The sequence below is a fragment of the Dendrobates tinctorius genome, unplaced genomic scaffold (genome assembly GCF_039654945.1).
Source record: "Dendrobates tinctorius isolate UK_male_01 unplaced genomic scaffold, ASM3965494v1 ptg000199l, whole genome shotgun sequence".
Taxonomy (NCBI): domain Eukaryota; kingdom Metazoa; phylum Chordata; class Amphibia; order Anura; family Dendrobatidae; genus Dendrobates; species Dendrobates tinctorius.
The window spans coordinates 7,586,465-7,608,076 of record NW_027361866.1 but is presented as its reverse complement, the minus strand read 5'-3'; the positions used below and the strand labels follow the sequence as shown (position 1 = coordinate 7,608,076).

General features: G+C 41.9%; 1 protein-coding gene across 2 annotated transcripts in view; it reads right to left on the bottom strand.

Moving 5' to 3' along the window:
* The window catches only part of SPAG16 (sperm associated antigen 16), a 1,757,100-nt gene that overhangs the window by 423,539 nt on the left and 1,311,949 nt on the right, over positions 1-21,612 (bottom strand). For both annotated transcript variants that reach the window (XM_073553217.1, XM_073553218.1), the window contains exon 15: positions 8,018-8,144. In XM_073553217.1, coding sequence (XP_073409318.1) covers positions 8,018-8,144 — 127 coding nt within the window. The remainder of the gene's footprint in view (positions 1-8,017; positions 8,145-21,612) is intronic.

Here is a 21,612-nt window from a genome sequence, read left to right as displayed (position 1 = left end):
TAAACAACTTTGTTTCAACCATGTGATGCTCCTTCAAACTCACGTGTGGCAAGTAACAGGGGTGGGCAATATGAAAATCACACCTGAAACCAGATACAAGTAGAAGTTCATACAATCAGGGCAATTGTTACCACTCACCTTTCGTGTCTACCTTTTTCCTTATAGATTGTAAGCTTGCAAGCAGGGCCCTCATTGCTCTTGCTATCTGTTATGATCTATGTGATTATTGTTATGCTGTAATGTCTATCGTCTGTACATGTCCCCTCTGAAATGTAAAGTGCTGCGGAATATGTTGGCGCTATAGAAATAAAATTTATTATTATTATTAAGAAGTTGACTCAGTCTTTGCATTATGTGTCTCTGTGTGCCACACTAATCTTGGAGAACAGAAAAAGGAGAAGGAAACTGTCTGAGGACTGGAGAACCAAATTTTTTGAAAAATATCAATAATATCAATGTTACAAGTCCATCTCCAAATATCTTGATGTTTATTAGTCAACAGTGCACAACATAATCAAGAAATTTATATCCCATGGCACTGTAGCTAATTTCCCTGGATGTGGACGGCAGAGAAAAATCGATTAAAGGTTGCAATGCAGGATTGTCCGGATAATAGATAAGCAGCCCCAATCAGGTTCCAAAGAAACTCAAGCTGTCCTGTAGGCTTAGGGGCATCAGTGTCAGCGCAAACTATCCATCGACATTTGAATGAAATGAAACGCTATGGCAGGAGACCCAGGAGGACCCCACTGCTGACACAAAGACACTAAAAAGTTAGACTGCAGTTTGCCAAAATGTAAATGAGTATGCCAAAATCCTTCTATGTAAGTGTCTTGAGACAGATGAGACCAAGAAAGATCTTTTAGGTAAGAACATCATTCTACTGTTTACCAAAAACAGAATGAGGCCTACAAAAAAAAGAACATAGTACCTATAGTCAAATGTGGTGGTGGTTCAAATATGCTTTAGGGTTGTCTTGCTGCATCAATTGGGCATCTTGCCTGTGCGCAAGGCATCATGAAATATGAAAATTACCAAAGAATTTCGGGTCACAATATAATGCCCGGTGTCAGAAAGCCAGGTTTGTGATCTAGGTCATGGGTCTTCCAGCAGGACAATGACCCCAAACATACTTCAAGAAGCATTTGGATTTGTGCTTGTAACCTGCCATAACTATGGCCCAACTTCCTTATTTTTTTAAAGATCCAATAACAAAAAAAAAATAATGCTCTCACAGCTATTCAGTTGCATTGTGAAATCAATCAGAATTTTTGACCTTCAAATGGCAAGGTTTAAAGATCACCAACCCCTGAGATACTAGCTGAAAAAATCCTGCAGAGTACATATTAATGACCTGAGAGGTCTAACTGCCTGGAATATCAGAAACCAGGATATGGAGCTTTATGCACCATTAATGCACAGTACTAAATAGATTTCACCATGATTAGATATCATCCTATATTTCTTTGACTGTAAAATAACACAATAGCAAAATCATAAAAAAGAAAGATTGCGTTGAATCATAGCCAACTTCAGACAAAGTAGAAAGTATACAATAGACTTGTGTAAGCACGCCGGCAATCACTCGATGAATAAGTCAAACATCCGTTCATTGAGTAATTGGATCATTCATACTGGCATTAAAATAATCATTATCAGCGGCACACCATCATGTGTAAAGAGGCGAAATGCTGGTGAAAACCTTGACTTTCTTGCACATAGAATGAGCATATTAACGAACACAGCATTCTGGTTTTCAGATCAGCGGCTGTTTAATGGCCTCAGTAGCAGCTATAAATGCATCTTAACAGGTAATGATTATATACATATATAAAGGAAAATAAATATATATATATATATGTGTATATACAGTGTTTGGCGTAAATGAGTACACCCCCTTTAAAACGTAAGATTTTAATCAATATCTCACTGAATACAAGAACAATTTCCAAAATTTTGACACAACTGCGTTTCATGGAACATTTTTTAACCCATAACATGAAAGTAAGATTAATAATATAACTTTGAATTATAAAATCTTCAATTTTACTCTAATTAGGTGATACAAAAATGAATACACCCCACATTAAAAACAAGTATATGTAGTATTTTGTTTGACCTCCATGATTTTTAAGGGCAGCGCCAAATTTTTTAGGTATGGAAAGAGCAAGTTGGCAACATATTGCAGCATCTATCTTTTTTCATTCTCCAAGAATGAACTCTGTTAGAGCTTGAATGCCGAATGGAAAAAGATAACAACTTGTCTCTTCAGAACTGCCCATAGGTATTTGATTGAGTTCAGATAAGGAGACATACTTGGCCGCTGAATAGCATCTCCTCTTTCATTATAGAGCAGTACATCTGTGAATTCATGATACCATAAATGAAATGTAGCTCCCCGACTGACACCAGCAGCACTCAGGCAGCCTCACATAAGGACACTACCACCACCATATATCACTCTAGGCAGCATGCGTTTTTCTTTGTACTTCTCACCTTTGCAACACCATACAGTTTTGAAGTCATTCGATCCAAAAATATTTATCTTAGTCTCATCACTCCAGAGTATAGAGTAGTCTTCATACATTTCAGAATGGACCCTGGCAAATTGTAGGCACTGGCAGGCATTTTTGTGCATGGGCTTTAGGAGAGGCTTCTTACATGGACGACACAGATGCATGCCATTCTTCTGCAGTGTACTCTGTATTGGGTCACAGGTAGACATGAGCGAATATCATCAGATGCCTCCTTATTCAGCTCGCTAATAGAGCATATCAAATAGCTGAAGTGGGAACCCGGATACCTGGATCGCTCCAGATAATCAGGTGTCTGGCGCCACAGCTGCATGTGTCGGGAGAGATCCAGGTATCCGGGTTCCCACTGCACCTATTCGGTAAGCTCTAGTAGCGAGCCAAATAAGGACCCATCCAATGATATTCGCTCATGTCTAGTCACAGGTAACACTCTTCCCAGTTTGGCTCTCAACTTCTTTAGCTAACTGCAGTGAACTTGCATGACGATTTTCTTCAACCGTTTTCTCCACAAGACTCTCCTGTTTAGGTGTTAACTTTTGTGGTCCCTCTGGACTTCTCTGTGAGATGGTTGCAGTCTCATCTTTGCTAAATTTTTATGTCAATTTTGCTACAGTATTCTGACTGATGTGTAAAGCTTTGCTGACCTTCCTGTAGCCTTCACCTTTCTTGCATAAAGTAATTACTTTCTTTTTCAGGTCTTGTGACATTTCTCTTCCATATGGTGCCATTGCTGACAGCATGAAATATGAAGGGACTTTCTTTATTAAGTAACGTCTTTTTATAACAAATAATGCTGAAAACTGTGTATACTCGAGTATAACCCGACCCGAGTATAAGCCGAGGCACCTAATTTTGTCACGGAAAACTGGGTAAGCTTGTGGACTCGAGTATAAGCCGGGTATGCATTGTCCCCTCATCCCTGTCCTGGTATGTGTGGCTCTCCCCTCCCAGTATGCATGGCTCAGCTCCCCCGTCCCATCCTTCTATGTATGGCTCAGCTCCCTGTCCTCACCCATCCTCCTCTGTGCTCCTCCATGCTCCCCCATCCTCCTCTGTGTTCCCCGTTCTCCTCCATGCTCCCCTGTCCTCCTTCATGCTCCCTCATCCTCCTCTGTGCTCCCCCGTTCTCCTCCGTGCTCCTTCGTGCTCCCCCGTCATCCTCTGTGCTCCCCCGTCCTCCTCAGTGCTTCCCCATCCTCTCAGTGTTTCCCCTGTCCTCCTCCATGCTCCTCAGTGCTTCCCCATCCTCCTCCATGCTCCTCAGTGCTCCCCCTGTCCTCCTCTGTGCTCACCCCCGTCCTCCTCCGTCATACTCACCCTCCTCATGCTATCGCTGAACGTCCCTGCATCCTCCGTTGTCCTGGGGCTGGCAGCTTCTTCCTTTGTTTAGCAGTCACGTGTTACCGCTCATTAAGGTAATGAATATGCCTCCACCCCTATGGGAGTGGAGTCGCGTCCATATTCATTACCTTAGTGAGTGGTACCATGTGTCCACTCAACACAGGAAGAAGCTGCCGGCCCCAGGACAACAGAGGATGCAGGGACATTCAGCGATAGCACAGGAGGGTGAGTATGATGTCCCAGCCACTGGCTCCTGCCGCCGCTCTCCCTCCCACGCTGGCTTTCTGCACAATGACTCGTGTATAAGCTGAGGGGGGCATTTTCAGCACAAAAATGTGCTGAAAATCTCGACTTATACACGAGTATATACGGTAAATAGAATTATCTTTGCTCAAATTCTTGTTAATTAGAATTTTGCAGTCTAAACCTTAGCTTTGCTCCTAAGGCTTTCCTACATCCAGTATTTTGTTGTTTGGTATCATTCACAATCAAAATGTTGAATCTGAAAGGAAATGTTAGAGTGAGTTTCCACTAAGAAGTTTTTCAGTCTTTTCTTTGTGCAGCAAAACCTGATCTCTTGGCAGGAAAGAAGCTGCAGAAAAAAGAATGCTTGGCTACTTTTTTCTTGCACTTTTTGCTGCAGTTTTTGCATGATAGATTTGTCTCTTGTACATGCTGATAAAGTTTAGTGTTGAAAAAAAGTCCTATTCTATAAAATCAGATTTTGTCACAAAAAACGCAGCAAAACCTAATACCTGTGTTTTTTCAGTGTTTTTTCACCACCCTTTCATTTCAATGAGTGAAAAAACACTGAAAGAAGTGACATGCTCCATTGTGCAAAAAAAACATGCAGAGCACAAAATTCTGATGACAAAAAAAACAAGCCGTGTGCATGAGATTTCTGAAATCACATAGACTTTGATGGTACTGTAAAATGCAGCTGAAAATTTGCATAAAAAAAGATTAAAAAAACCACTGAAAAAACGCCTTGTGTGAACTTAGCCTAAAGATTTTCTGACAAATCTGTCGGGGTGTACTCATTTATGCTGGGTGTGCACTGTAAGTATATGTATATATATATATATATATATATATATATATATATATATATATATAGGAATATAAGAGAATTGGGATCCAGCAAAAAGATGAAAGTTCACCAGAATTATAAAATCTTCTTCTTTATTTATCCATCAAATCATATAAAAAATATGTGAGGAACTCCAAACAATTGGTAACATTCCAGAATGTTACCAATTGTTTGGAGTTCCTCACATATTTTTTATATGATTTGATGGATAAATAAAGAAGAAGATTTTATAATTCTGGTGAACTTTCATCTTTTTGCTGGATCCCAATTCTCTTATATTCCTATTTGTTGGGGCATACTCCCTGCCTGGATCCGTGCAGAATATAAGGTGAACACTGACTATTGCATTAAGAGGAACTCCTTTATGGTGAGCTGGCTATATGTTTTTTTACATTGTTTGAATATATATATATATATATATATATATATATACATACACTAAGTTTTATATATAATTATTATACATAACCAATAACTAGCTTAATCAGGACTCTTCACTCCACAGAGATTAATCAATGTATAATGTGTTTAATCTCAATACAATTTTTTATATTTTTCTCATAGTCAGAGTATTATTTTTCAGAATGGCTCATCTGAAGTTGACTATCTTACATCTAGCTTGGATAACAATTATTGTATTTCAGTTTATATTGTTGGAATCTTAAAACAATGCTTGAGGCTAAAGAATCCTTATTCACTTTATTTGATATTCTCAGATGTACAAGTCTTTTTGTTACAAGATTGAATTTGATGGACCTAGGTGTTTTTTCAACCTATGTAAGGCCAGTTTCACATGTCAGTGGCTCCGGTACGTGTAGTCCCAGTTTTCTCACATACCGGAGACACTGACACACGTAGACCCATTCAAATGAATGGGTCTATGCAGATGTCAGCGTGTTTTCATGAACTGTGTGTCCGTGTGCAAAACACGGAGACATGACCGTTTTAACACGGACACACGGCCCGCAACACGTGCTGCACATGTGCACATGGAGAACTGTTCACACAGTTCTCCGTGCTCACGGACGGCCGCCGGGAAGAAGCAGCTACTGTAAAAGCTGTTCCCGGCGGTTGGTGCTGAATGCGGCTGTAATTCTTCTCTCCTGCTCTGCCGGCAGGAGAGAAGAATGAATGAAAACCCGACGTGTGGTTCCCCTCATTTTCAAAACCAACCAGACGAAACTTACAGCTGTCAAGCTTCAGCCAGGTTGGTTGTGAAGAATAGAGGGGTCCCCACGCTGTTTTTTTAATGATTTAAATAAATAATTTTAAAAAACGGTGTGGCGTCCCCCCCCTATTTTTGACAACCAACCTGACTAAAGCCGACAGCTGAGGGCTGATATTCTCAGGCTGGTAAGGGGCCATTGATCTTGGCCCCTCCCAACATCAGCCCCCAGCTGCCCAGAAAAGGCGCATCTATTAGATTGGCCTAATCTGGAGCTATGCCCTGTTTTTCCCACTTTCCCTCTAGAGGTGGCAAGTGGGGTAATAATGGGTTAATGGCACCTTTCTATTATAAGGTGACATTAAGCCCGGATTAGTAATGAAGTGGTGTCAACAAGACACCAATCCATTACTAATCCTACAGTAAATAAAGAGTTAAATAAACACACTCACACAATACATTAAACACACTCACACAATAACAATACATTATTTTAATGAAAGAATACCACACACATTTTTATAATCTTTATTACACTGGTAATTCCTTAGCAAAGCCCTCGCTCTTCTGAAAAAAAGTTAAAAAAAAAAATAAAGCTAATATATACATTACCTGTCCGCTGCTCAGTCACGTCCCACGGCGTAAATCCATCTCGGGGGTTAATGCATTTACAGTCGGAGCGCTGCTAACACAGCCGCTCCTGACTGTAAATGACTGGGGAATGAATGGGAGCAGCCGACGCATGCTCAGTACTAGTTACTAGTTACTAGGTACTAGTGACATCACCCCTTATCACTGAGTCTGGCTCTGCTCCATTCATTCCCCAGTCATTTACAGTCGGGAGCGGATGTATTAGCAGCACTCCAACTGTAAATGTATTAACCCCTGAGATGGATTTACACCGAGGACGTGACTGAGCGGCGGACAGGTAATGTATATATTTGCTTTATTATTTTCAACTTTTTTTCAGAAGAACAAGGGCTTCGCAAAGGAATTACCAGTGTAATAAAGATTATAAAAATGTGTGTGTTGCATTCTTTCATTAAAATACTTTTGTGTGTGTTTATTTAACCCTTTATTTACTGTAGGATTAGTAATGGATCGGTGTCTTATTGACACCTCTCCATTACTAATCCGGGCTTAATATCACCTTATAATAGAAAGGTGCCATTAACCCCTTATTACCCCACTTGCCACCACTACAGGGCAAGTGGGTAGAACTGGGCAAAGCTCCAGATTAGGCGGATCTAATAGATGCGCCTTTTATGGGGAGCGGGGGGCTGCTGTTTTTAGGCTGGGGGGCCAAGATCAATGGCCCCTTACCAGCCTGAGAATATCAGCCCTCAGCTGTCGGCTTTAGTCAGGTTGGTTGTCAAAAATAGGGGGGACCCCACGCCGTTTTTTAAAATTATTTATTTAAATAATTGAAAAAAACAGCGTGGGGACCCCTCTATTCTTCACAACCAACCTGGCTAAAGCTAACAGCTGAGGGCTGCAGCCCCCAGCTGTAAGTTTCATCTGGTTAATTCAGAAAATGAGGGGGGACCCCACGTCGGGTTTTCATTCATTCTTCTCTCCTGCCGGCAGAGCAGGAGAGAAGAATCACAGCCGCGTTCAGCCACAGCCGTCGGGAACAGCGCTTACTGTAGCAGTTCTTCTCGGTGCCATCCGTGTGGTCCTGATGCGGCACACGGTTGCCACACGGATGTACCACGTGTCCACACGGACAGCTCCGGTACCGTTTTTTCCGGTATCGGAATTATCTAGACGTGTGAAACCACCCTATCTATGTAGGATATATGCAAACATTGAGGATTTGATGCTTCATCTGAAATAATTGGGGTTTAATACCTAACACTGCAGTTCACAGAAAAGATTTAGATTTACCTGATGGATCAAAGGCCACCTGATTTCCAGGGTGAGGTCCTGCATCAACTGATAACATGGCTGATACCTTCCGCACATCCCAAAGCTTCAAAATACCATAGGAATCACAGGATGCAATTGTATCTCCCTAAGCAAAAAAGAGGAAATTGTTACAAACCACAGATTTTTAGGAAACTACGGACAGAGATGATGTAGAAGGCTGAGAACAAGCCGCAGATGTCACATTCGTATTTTTATTGGTGGAATTCTACATTTTGGTTAATGAGTCGTAAAACGTAACTTTTTATGGAGAATAAATTAAACATATTAATCTCTGTCACAATAGTGATCTAATAGAGCAGTTTTCAAAGAAAATGACTGATAGTAAATAGTATAGTAAATTTAATGATGCAAAATACAAATTAAAAATTAGAAAATTTTAGAAAGGTGCCAACAAAAGCCCAGAATGTTATTTTATTTCCATTTTTTTATCATACAAATTAGTAATCCCTCATGCACACCACCATACTTCAACTATGTGCAAGTTGTAAAAAACTGTAATATGGCACCCGTTCTAGTCTATTGGCCCATATCTTACATTAGTATGCCGCCAATTTCACAGAGGCATACACAAGGGGGTATTTTGCCAGATCTATACAGAATCCAGGAGAAACAAATTGTGTCATGTTACATTGGATGCCAATTTAGGAAAATATTCTAATCTAAAATCATTGTGCTCTGTAATATGGTGAATGGCAGAAAAAACTAAGGGCTCATACCTATCAGAGTGAATAAAATCGGTCCGATGTTGTTCCTGAAAAGTTGGACATGTGTCATGCAAGTGTCATGCGAGTACAATGCGATTGTTCTTACCTAGAATCCATATGAGATGTGTATGCAACCCTTATGCAATGCAATTTTAACATTAGCTTTTACATAGAGTAATTATCTACGTCATTTAAAGACAGTTTTCAAAGCAAATATTTTTCAATATATACAGTGGGTACGGAAAGTATTGAGACCCCTTTAAATTTTTCACTGTGTTTCATTGCAGCCATTTGGTAAATTCAAAAAAGTTCATTTTTTTTCTCATTAATGTACACTCTGCACCCCATCTTGACTGAAAAAAAAAACAGAAATGTAGAAGTTTTTGCAAATTTATTAAAAAAGAAAAAGTGAAATAACACATGGTCTTAATTATTCAGACCCTTTGCTCAGACACTCATATTTAAGTCACATGCTGTCCATTTCCTTGTGATCCTCCTTGAGATGGCTCTACTCCTTCATTGGAGTCCAGCTGTGTTTAATTCAACTGATAGGACTTGATTTGTAAAGGTACACACCTGTCTATATAAGACCTCACAGCTCACAGTGCTTGTCAGACCAAAAGAGAATCATGAGGTCAAAGGAACTGGCCAAGGAGCTCAGAGACAGAATTGTGGCAAGGCACAGATCTGGCCAAGGTTACAAAAGAATTTCTGCAGTACTCAAAAGTTCCTAAGAGCACAATAGCCTCCATAATCCTTAAATGGAAGAAGTTTGGGACCACCAGAAATCTTCCGAGAACTGACCGTCCAGCAAAACTAAGCAATCGTGGGAGAAGAGCCTTGGTGAGAGAGGTAAAGAAGAACCCCAAGATCACTGTGGCTGAGCTCCAGAGTAGCAGTAGGGAGATGGGAGAAAGTCCCACAAAGTCAACTATCACTGCAGCCCTCCACCAGTCGGGCCTTTATAGCGAGTGGCCCGACGGAAGCCTCTCCTCTGTGTCAGACATATGAAAGCCCACATAGAATTTGCTGAAAAACACATGAAGGACTCCCAGACTATGAGAAAAAAAATTCTCTGGTCTGATGAGACAAAGATAGCACTTTTGATGATAATTCTAAGCAGTATGTGTGGAGAAAACCAGGCAATGCTCATCACCTGCTCAATATAATCCCATCAATGAAACATGGTGGTGGCAGCATCATGCTATGGGGTGTTTTTCAACTGCAGGGGCAGGACAAATGGTTGCAATTGATGGAAATATGAATACAGCCAAGTACAGAGATATCCTTGATGAAAACCTCTGCACCTCAGACATGGCTGAAGTTTCACCTTCCAACAAGACAATGACCCTAAGCACACAGCTAAAATAACAAGGGAGTGGATTCAGAACTCTGTGACCATTCTTGACTGGTCCAGCCAGAGCCCTGACATAAACCCAATTGAGCATCTCTGGAGAGATCGGAAAATGGCTGTTCTCCAACGTTCACCATCCATCCTGACTGAACTGGAGAGGATCTGCAAAGAAGAATGGCAGATGGTCCTCAAATCCAGGTGTGAAAAACTTGTTACATCATTCCCAAGAAGACTCATGGCTATACTAGCTCAAAAGGGGTACTTCTACTCAATGCTGAGAAAAGGGTCTGAATACTTATGACCACGTGATATTTCAGTTTTTCTTTTTGAATAAATTTGCAAAAATTTCTACATTTCTGTTTTTTTTTTCAGTCAAGGTGGGGTGCAGAGTATACATTAATGAGAAAAAAATGAACTTTTTTGAATTTACCAAATTTCTGAAATGAAACAGAGAGTGAAAAATGGGTCTGAATACTTTCCGTACCCACTGTATATAGGTTAGATAGATAGCTACAAATATGTGAGTGACATATATAATTAGCACATTGCTTATGTAGCTTACTGTACATGTATTTAATTAATAAATCAATTAATTACTGAAAAAAATGGTGTGAGATCCCCAAAATTTTGATAACTATTAGAGGGAAAGCGGACAGCTGGGGGTAGATGTTTATAGCCTGGGAAGAGGGTAATAAACATGGAGTGTCCCAGGCTATCAATATCAGCTCACAGTTGTATACTTAGCCTTTACTGGTAGCTAAATTGGGGGACCCCCAAAAAATGATGTAGGGTCCCTCCTATAATTAATAACCAGCAAATAACCTCACTGATGTCAGCACGAGGAGAACTTTCCCACGATGCTTGCGCTGACGTCAGTGAAGTGAATGGAGTTCATTGGCTATGAACTCCGCTTACTTTCTTGCAACACCACGAAACGCTGATGCTGTGCTAGCATGCCCAATTCAGTGTCTCTGCTTGATGCCAGGTTTAACGGTTGCATCATGCCAGAGTTAAGCAAGACATCTTCATGTAGCAGAGCTATACTCATCAAGAGTCAAATAGATTATCATTTTGTCGGACAGGTGAGGGAAATGGTTATTTATTTTTTTTACAGGAGATATGTGCATCGGATGATTTTCTTTCATGTCGACCAGATGAGAGATATGGTTGTTTATTATTTTTGGTCTTTTACAGGGGACTTAGATTTCAGTTAAATAGGCGTCAAAGTGAGTATAACTGTTTTTTTTATTTAAAATAAATATGTCAGCGTCTTTATTCAGGGTGATTTTCATTTATATGACTATGGAGTTAGTAATGGGGGTGTCTTATAGACGCCTTTCCTTTACTAACCTCTGGGCTTGATGTCAAGTGCCAATACAAAGCTGACATTAACCCGCGCCTTATTACCCGACTTGCCACACCGCACCAGGGCAAGTGGGAAGAGCGGAGACTAAGCACAAATTTTTTCTTGCACTCATTGACTTGCATTGGCAAGATTTGTTCGATATACAAGGACAATCGCAGATTGCTGTGATTTTTTTCCATCCGAGATGAGCTAAGAGAAAAATTGCAGATGAGTAGGGAAACATAGAATAACATTAGGCAGAGTGCAATCTGATTTTTTATAGGGTTGCACTCATCCGTTTTTCTCACAAATAAGTATAAGCCCTAAAGCTTATATTCTGATGAAGATAAAGAATTAAAAGGGCTTTTCCATGGGAACAAACATTCATCAAGAAGATGTAAATTTCAAGTTATTCTACTTACTAATCTACCTATCATTAGGTGAGGTAACAGGATCCTACGGCAGCCAATCCATACTATATGTCGGCTGCATCGCACTGCATCTTACTGTACTCAACACAAAATAGCAATTTCTGAGTTGGCATGTGACTAGAGCAGAGTGTTTAGGAAGTCAGTGGACAGCACTTATTTCCATAGATAAGCCATTCCCCTATTATGTTTGCACATCAGAGAATTAGGCTGACTTAAAGGGGTTGTCCCCATTTGACAATTCCTTATGAAAAGCCCCAAAGTGCAATACACAATAAAAAAGTGTAAACTTACTGTATATACTCGTGTATAAGCCAAGTTTTTCAGCACATTTTTTTGTACTGAAAACGCCCCCCTCGGCTTATACACAAGTCAATTGTCCAGAAAGCCGGCGGGGGAGGGGGAGTGGCAGAGCAACGGGTGACCGAGGCAGGAGCCGGCAGCTCTAACTCTGCCCGCTGCTAAAGAGAAAATAATATTCATTTCTCTTACAGCAATGCACAGTGACAGCCACCAGCTTCCAGATGACATCCTACTCACCCACCAGCGTGCCCCCGCAGAGTCTCAGTGGTCCCGGCATCTTCGCAGCATCTCCATGGTTCTGGCTTCCAGCAGCTCTTTCGGTGCGATCACGTGGCGTCGGTCATTAAGGTAATGTATATGTGCGTGTCTCCACTCCCATAGGTGTGGAGCGCATATTCATTACCTTAATGAGCGGCGCCAGGTGATCGTGTCCGAAGAGCTGCTGGAAGCCGGAACCATGGAGATGCTGCGAAGACACCGTGACCACCGAGACTCTGCGAGGGCACGCGGGTGGGTGATAGGGGATAAGGAGCCACGCATACCAGGACGAGATGGGGGAGCCATGCATAGCAGGACAGTAGATAAGTATACATTTTTAATGTTATGCATCAATCTTGGGTCATTTTGAAGGGTTTATAGTGGGCAGCAGCATTAAAAAGGACCTATTGCCAGGTCAAAAGTAGACAATTTCTGCTCTCTGGGGGATTTTCTGTAGGCTTGTCTTCAAGCTCCTCTACATAACTACCCCGTGACGTCCCCTTGTAAAGATTATAAAAATTAGCACATTGGACACACTAAATAAAAAGGCCCTGTACGTCTGGAACTGTACTATATAAGATGGCCATCACCTATCACTGGTTGGTAGTATTAGTAGTATTTTCAAATGGGCCAAAGTGATCTTCTGGGTCAACTAGGCTCCAGGACCCAGGTGCAATTACAATCCCTGCACCGATTATAGTTACGCTCCTGTGCATTACCTTTCTGCAGTTTAGCCTTCTGTAAATCAATCTTTATGCAAAGATTTCCAATTCTGTATATGAGAACAAAGTTAATCATTGCCCCGGTTATAAACCATGCAATGGGAGAATAATGGCTATTGGTATGTTACTTATCTACAGATATATTAAATTTCTCCATAAGTCATAAGAATCATAAGGAGAATTATAAGAACTACTGTAATAATTCCATACCCTGAGCTTTTATCCACTTAAATTTGAAAATGTTTACCCCAGAAACCTTAAAGAGTATGCTTAGCTATTACACAGAAAAAGGAATTTACTAAAATGTAAAAATTTCTAGGATGCTTGGGTGCATTAAAAACTGAGGCTGCAGTCTTTTTTCCTCAATCATCCTTATGTAAATCCATGCAGAAAATATGCAGCAAATGCAGAAAAACATGACTAAAAAATACAGCGTCTATGACTATTGCCTTTGTAGTTTGGCTCATTAACAGATGATAACCCAGAATTGGCTGGTTTCTTACCAAAAGGATATTGATGGTATTGCAAGTCATTAATGTATTAATATTTTATTCAGCTAATTATTATTCATGTTAGCCAGGGTACAGGTTTATTGGCATTTTTGCAATAAGCCAATCAAACAGTGTATTCTGAGACGTTCACCCCTGAGTACTCAAGGTACTAGTCAGAGATGCATAACAATTATCAATTATTATCAAATATCAGCTAACATGTTAATTGATAGTTTTCATGTTACAATTTAAATAAAACAGCACAGAGTGAAAAAGCTGAACATGTGAAAACTGAAAAAAGGTTAATGAAGCGTTATTAGATACTGGATTTTACATTTGCTGACTAAATACAAGTTACCAGCTATTTACCAATTATAAACAAAACTCTAGCACTAAGGCCCCAGCCAATACCGTACATAAGTTTTTAAGGTCATTTCAGAGTGCTCAATTTAAAAACTATAAAGCTTCATTTGCCCTTAGAAAGACAAAATATACAAAAGGTTTTGCAGAAATAGAAGATACACAGTAATAAAAGAAATATTTTTCCTTTGAGATGTTGTAAGCTATTTAGATTTAGAGACTTTTGTAATTACTAAATTATTACTTTAATTATCAGATAATCACTATTGTGAATAACCAGACAGATTAGTACATACTTCTCCGCTTCTGGTGTCATTGTAACCAATACAAAACGTTTGTTTGGTCTCCGTCCAACTCACGTACAGAAAATGAGGTTTTACATAATAACTGAACATGAAGGAAAATCATTCAGAGTAAGGACATATTCATTTTTGCCGGAGATTAACCCTTGTAACAGGAAGACACAATCTAATAAAGCAGAAAATTGGTCACAAATTTTAACATCCAAAACCCTCCATGCCCTTTATAATAAAGGGAAAGCATCTTCAGAAAAATAATTGTTTAACTCCGGTTTTAAATGTACTTATAAAAAATGGCAATTTTTTTTTCTCTATATCATAATCTTTATTAAAAATAAAAAATATAAATCTTGGAATTTTCACATTGGCCACTTGGGCTTTTTTTTAGAATCTATCATTCTCCAGGATATTTGCATGTACATTAGCCACAATAAACAGACTCAAACTCTATCTTTTGTATTAAAGCATCTATTGAGCATGTGGAAAGGTCATTATGAAGGGAGGAGAGGTGTGACATCACCTATTGTGATTGGTGGATCTTGTGTCATTAGCTGTGTATAGAGGAACATGTTCACTCAGCAGAGCATTCATGTGTTCGGGGAAATGGGGAAAGATAGCAATCACAGGTGTCTTGAGGCTATTTATACAATGAAGCTATGAAACCTAAGCCTCATACTTTTTTAAAGACATACATGCAAATTCAAATAACTCCACTGATTGCATTTTTCTTGTATGTTGATGAACAGGCAGTGTACACAGAAGAAGCCTGTGATTTTTTGACAAGTAGTAGCCCAAACATTGTGCTTCAGCAAAACAGTATAGACATGGGCAGACATACCGCCGGTTCAACTGGTGCGACTGCCCAGGGCCCAGAGGCTCCAGGGGGCCCCTGCAGGGCAGCTAATGATGAGGGCAATCTGGCCGGTTTCTCCGGGCCCGAGGCGTCTGGGGGCCCCTGGCCAGATTGCCCTCATGTGCGGCAGGCAGGAAGCAAGAGTGGAACTGCAAGGATCCGTCCTGCTTCCTGCCCTGCGCCAGCGCTTCCTGTCTCTGAGAGCAGCACTGCTGAATGACGTCATCATTCAGCAGCCGCTATGCCAGAGCGAGGAAGCAGCCGGAGGTGGTGATGCTGCGGACAGGTGAAAGGTGCTGTCACTGTGTGTGTATGTATGTATGTATGTGTGTATGTAGTATGTGTGTTTGTGTATGTATGTGTGTATGTGTGTGTATGTATAGGTGTATGTAGTATCGTTCCTCGGACACACCAACTCGTGCCTTCTGGTTCAACTCCACCACTTTTGTGATAAAGTTCACACATCACTAGAAGTGACGTCAGTGATGTGAACGGAGTTCATTGCATCATAAAACCATCCAGCATAGCATCTAGATATAGCAGAGCTAGACTCGTCAAGGGATAAATGGATTATTTTCTCGTCAGACAGGTGAGGTATATTTTTTTACAATTTTTTTCTTTTACAGGGAACATGTGGAGAGCATGATATGAGTTTGCTTTGTTATTTTTCATTTTTTCAAATAAATTGGTAAAAGAGAGGGGAGTGTTTATTTCAAATAAAAGATTTTATTTAGGCTGTGTTTTTTTAAAAATTTGACCATGGAGTCAGTAATGTCTTATTGAATACAATGGGTATGTATGTGTGTTAGGGTTGGCAGGCTTGCACTAAACAAACTATAATGATAAAGTGCAATTGCAACCCGGGGTCCACCATGCAGAGATGTCTCTGCTGCTAGAGTGACTAATGACGAACGCAAACAGCAAGCGATTACTTGACACACTGTGTTAACGCCACACAGTGTAAACGGACCGAGTACCGAGCTCCGTTACTTCACAGAGCGGTACTGAACAAAAGAATACTAAGTGCTATTCCGGCGTCGCGCCGAAGCGACGGATCCGGTGTCATCAGGTGGGTTTTTTGGAAAACCGGATGAAACGGATCCGGTTTTCACCGGATCAGGAAGACAGATCCGGCAAAAAAACGGATCCATTTCATCTGTTTTTCCATCCGTTTCTTCCTGTTTTTTATCTGTTTTTCGACGGATCCGGTTTTTAACAAAGTCCATGGGAGACTCCCAAATGTGATTGGCTACTAAAAACCTATATATACAGTGCTCAGACAGGCCATATTTGACAGGTTGGAGAGGAGCCAGTGCATGTTGGAGAGGAGAGCAAGAAGCTGGAGAAGATGGAAGCTGTGATAGCATACTTTCTGAAGATTAGCGTCGAGTTTACTGTTGAGTCGAATCATTTGAAAGCGATTGTTCTGGAGAAGAAGCGAGAGATAGCAGAGTCTAAAGTGTCTGCGGCGACGACGTTTGTGGATCCACCCCATCACAGCCAAGAGAATGACGCGTGGGGTGTATTCTACACTATACATGGAGCTTCGAGGAAACCCAGAGAAATTTTTTTCATATGTTCGTATGCAAATGGAGAACTTTGATTTTTTGATGGAACGAATTGGACACCTCATCAGAAGAAGTGACACAAATTGCCGCTTCTCCATTTCACCACCGGAGCGTCTGATGGTGACACTTCGGTAAGGCATTTTTATTGTATCGCTTCCTTGTAAAGCACACTTTTACTGTAATCTTGTTCCTGTTATTTTTGAAGAATTGTTTTTATTGTATCTCGAACCAACTGTTAAGCTGACTTATAATTGTAATGTTATTTTTTATTATGTACTAATCTAATTTTTCCCCCTTTAAGGTCACAGATTCCTTGCAACTGTAGAATCTCTTTCGTCACTCCATTTCCAGTTTAGACCTGGGATTTTCATGATCTCCAGAATTGTGAAGCACACATGCCGTGCATTGTGGGACTCTTTACATGACGAGTTTATACCACATCCCACACTGGAGAGTTGGCTTGAAATTGCATATAAATTCCAACAAATCTGTCAGTTTCCCAATTGCTTGGGTGCAGAGGACGGGAAACATATCCGCATCGTCAAACCTGCTGGATCTGGATCAGAATATTTTAACTATAAAAAATATTTCTCCATTGTGCTCATGGCCATCGCTGATGCGGAATACAAGTTTATGGCGGTTGATATTGGGGCCTATGGCCACTCTAAAGATTCCCAAGTTTTCAAATTGTCTGCAATGGGGCGTCATCTCTATGGAAACACCTTCCAATTTCCATCCCCAAGACCACTGCCTGAAACAACTGGCCCACCAATGCCATTTGTTTATGTTGGTGATGAAGCCTTCCAACTATCGGAACACCTGCTGAAACCATACTCCAGTAGTGGATTGACGCGAACTAAATGAATTTTTAATTACCACCTCACACGAGCACGAAGAATGGTGGAGTGTGCTTTTGGGATTCTGATAGCCATATGGCGAGTTCTATTGACCGCTATCAACCTGAAGACTGAAACTGTGGAAGAGGTGGTGAAAGCTTGTGTGGTTCTGCACAATTTTGTTATATGCAAGGAGCATATTTCCATTGATGACCACCCTGAAGAAACCACCTTGCATGATTATCACAACATTACGTATAGAAGTTCTGTGTCAGTTTCAAGAATGAGGGACAAATTTGCTGAATACTTTATTTCACCTCAAGGAAGAGTAGACTGGCAGGATGAGAGAGTTTGAAAAAATTCTCTTTTACCTTGTAACTAAAAGTCATTTACCTTCTTTACCCAAAGTCTTTTACCTTCTTTTCCCAAGTTGTGTACCTGGTTGTGTTTTACCCAAAGTATTTTACCTCCCAAAGTTGTTTACCTGGTTGTGTTTTATCCAAAGTATTTTACCTTCTTCACCCAAGTTGTGTAACTGGTTGTGTTTTAACCATTTTATTTTAACTTCTTTAACCACAGTATTTAACCTTGCTTTGAAAACCTTCTTTTAACCTTATAACCAAATAAAAGACCAAATTTTGAAACAAACTGTTTTTTTATTAAAAAATTATGAAATAGAAAAAATTACAAATCTACATAGTGGGGGTTGGAAATAATGCTGGAGGGGCTGTCAGATTGGGACACTTCAACATTGGGAGTGTGGAGAGAGGAAAGTGAGGGTGGTGGTGAAGGATCAATAGGAACAGGTGAAGGGGTGGAGAAAGAAATGGAACGGGTGGACATGAAACCAGGAGTTGTATTGGGAATTTGGAAGGTTTGAGGGGTGGAGTCGAAGGATTGGGAGGCAGAAGAGGTGGAGGGTGGAAAGAGGGTTGTGTTTAGGGCATGATGGGTGTTGAAGGAGAATGGTGGTAGTGGGCAGGTAGTGGAGGTGCTGGTGATGTGGTTGGTAAATGGTACAGGGCGGTATGTTGGTATGGGGCAGGCTGCTGGTACTGGGCAGGCTGTTGGTACGGGGCAGGCTGCTGGTACGGGGAAGGCTGCTGGTACGGGGAAGGCTGCTGTAAGGGGAAGGCTGCTGGTAAGGGGAAGGCTGCTGGTATGGGGAAGGCTGCTGGTATGGGGAAGGCTGCTGGTATTGCATAGGAGGGGGAGCAGGGACAGTGGAAATTCAAGAATACTGTTGTTGAGCAAATTAAATCCTGCGGTCATTTGCTCAGACAACAGTTTCAGACAGTTCTGGAAGGATGCATTCAGATGTAAGAACTTTGGCGCATAGCTCTTTTCCTGACCCCTCTGGCGCTGCCGCCCAGAACCCACAGGTGTACTAGAGGTGGCAGCAGCAGAGGGGTGGGGTAAAGGAAAAGATATATCCTCACCAGCAGATTCATGCAATGCAAGCAGCCACAAGGCTCCAGCGCAAGGGGGTGTTACCGTAGGATCGGATGTGAGGGAAGGCTGGGAAGGTGCAGATAGTCCGGGACTGTCGAAGTGTCCCTCGGTGGCGGACTCCTTGGGGATCACCAAAGAAGTCTTCAACGGTGCAGGCTCCCGAGTGCTGAAGATGGTGCTGTGGAATAAAGAGAAAAAAAAAAGATAATTAATATATTGATATTGCATGGCCCTGGCTGGAAGCAAAAACACCAAGGTTACTTACCGGTAGCTGGTTTTTCCGGAGCCCATGACGGCACACATGAGAGAGTGGATCCACCCAGTCAGGACAGGAACCCTACTGAAGATAAAAGGGCGGTACCTCTCCCTCGCTTCAGTTGGTTTACAGAGCATGAGAGGCCCCCCGGGTTAGTACACATGGTAAAACTATCACCACATTATATCTAACTAAAAAACACCCAAACTAAAGTGCACACCAAAGGAGTGAAAAGGGGGGGAATATACAGGTGCCGTCATGGGCTCCGGAAAAACCGGCTACCGGTAAGTAACCTTGGTGTTTTCCTGTCTCCCATGACGGCACACATGAGAGACTTTTGTAGAATAAGACACCTTAGGGAGGGACCACCGCTTGCAGCACCCTTCTACCAAAGGTTAGGTCAGTAGAGGAAGACAGATCAAGTCGGTAGTGTTTAAAAAAGGTGGAAGGTGAGGACCAAGTAGCGGCTTTACAAATTTGCTCAATCGATACCTCAGCCTTCTCTGCCCAGGAGGTAGCCACGGCTCTGGTGGAGTGAGCCTTGATGCCTTCTGGAACCGGAGCGCCACTTGCGGAGTAGGATAACATAATGGCCTCCCTGAATCCATCTGGCAATGGTACTTTTAGCTACCCCGTGCCCCTTTCTACTACCCTGAAAGGCTACAAAAAGGGACTGATCTTTCCTCCACTGACTAGTTATTGACATATATTGTATTATGGCTCTTCTTACATCTAATGTATGGAACTTTTGCTCCCCCGGGTTTCTGGGATTGTTACAGAACGACGGCAAGGAGATCTCCTGAGTCCTATGAAACTTTTGGACTACCTTGGGGAGATAGGCCGGGTCTGGTCTTAGAACCACTCGGTCATCCAAGATCTGTGTATAAGGAGGACATATAGACAGAGCTTGTAGGTCGCTGACTCTTCGGGCTGACGTTAAGGCTACCAGTAAGACCGTTTTAAGTGTAAGTAGCTTTGGTGACAGCTCTAGTAGTGGTTCGAAGAGATCTTTGGTTAAAGCCTCCAAAACTAGGTTCAGGTCCCAGGGTGGTATCTTTGGGATAATGACCGGCCTTGACCTGCCACAGGACTTAATGAACCGGGACACCCACCTATTGGCTGCTAAATTGCAGTTATATAGGGCCCCCAAAGCTGAGACTTGAACTTTGAGTGTGTTAGTGGCTAACCCCAGTTGCAGCCCCGACTGTAAGAACTCTAGGATAGGTCTCACTGGAGCTACATCCCCTAAAGGTTCCCCCAGGAAGTCTAGGAACTTTTTCCACGTTCTACCGTAGATTTGGGATGTTATTGGTTTCCTACTTTTCAACAGGGTGGAGACTAACCCTGGAGAGAATCCCTGGCGACTCAGTAGCGCCCTCTCAAATTCCAGGCTGCTAGATGGAAGCCCTTCACCTGAGAGTGGACCACTGGTCCCTGGGAAAGCAGGTCTGGAATCTCTGGTAGCATCCATGGATCTGTCACTGACATGAGCCTCAGAAGGGAGAACCAAGGCCTTCTCGGCCAAAAAGGAGCTATAAGAATTATTCTTGCCCGATCCTCCCTGATTTTCCTGACTACTACTGGGATCATTGTTATCGGGGGAAATGCATAGGCCAGGATGAACTTCCAGGGTATTTGTAGGGCATCTACTGCGAAGGGGTTTTCCCTTGGATTTAGCGAGCAGAACTTCCTGACCTTCCGGTTGTGTGCGGTAGCGAACAGGTCTATTTCTGGTCTGCCCCAGGCCTGAACTACTTGTTGGAAGACTCGGGAGTTTAGGGACCATTCCCCTTGTCTTAGATGCCTGCGACTCAGGAAGTCTGCTTGTATATTTTCTGCCCCCTTTATGTGCAATGCTGTGATGGATAACAGATGTTGTTCTGCTAGCTGGAAGAGTAGATCTGATATTTGCATGAGGCCCCGAGATCTCGTTCCCCCCTGATGATTGATGTAGGCTACTACTGCCTGATTGTCCGTCATGACCCGGGTGTGGCGGCCCTGAAGTAAGGGAAGGAAATGTTTCACGGCTTTTTCCACTGCCCATAGTTCTTTTACATTTGAATTCTGATCGCTTTCTAGTGAGGACCAGGTCCCCTTATTGTATGGGATCTCAGGTGTGCTCCCCACCCTGTGGCACTCGCGTCTGTCGTAATGATGTCCTCGACTGGTTTTTGCCACGGGACACCAGCTGTTAGATTCTTTTCTACAGTCCACCAGAGCAGGGAATCTCTTACAGCCACTGAGAGACATAGTTTGCCTTCTAAATGCCCTTTTAACTATTTCTGCGCTGACAGGACTTCCCACTGTAGTTGCCTTAAGTGGTA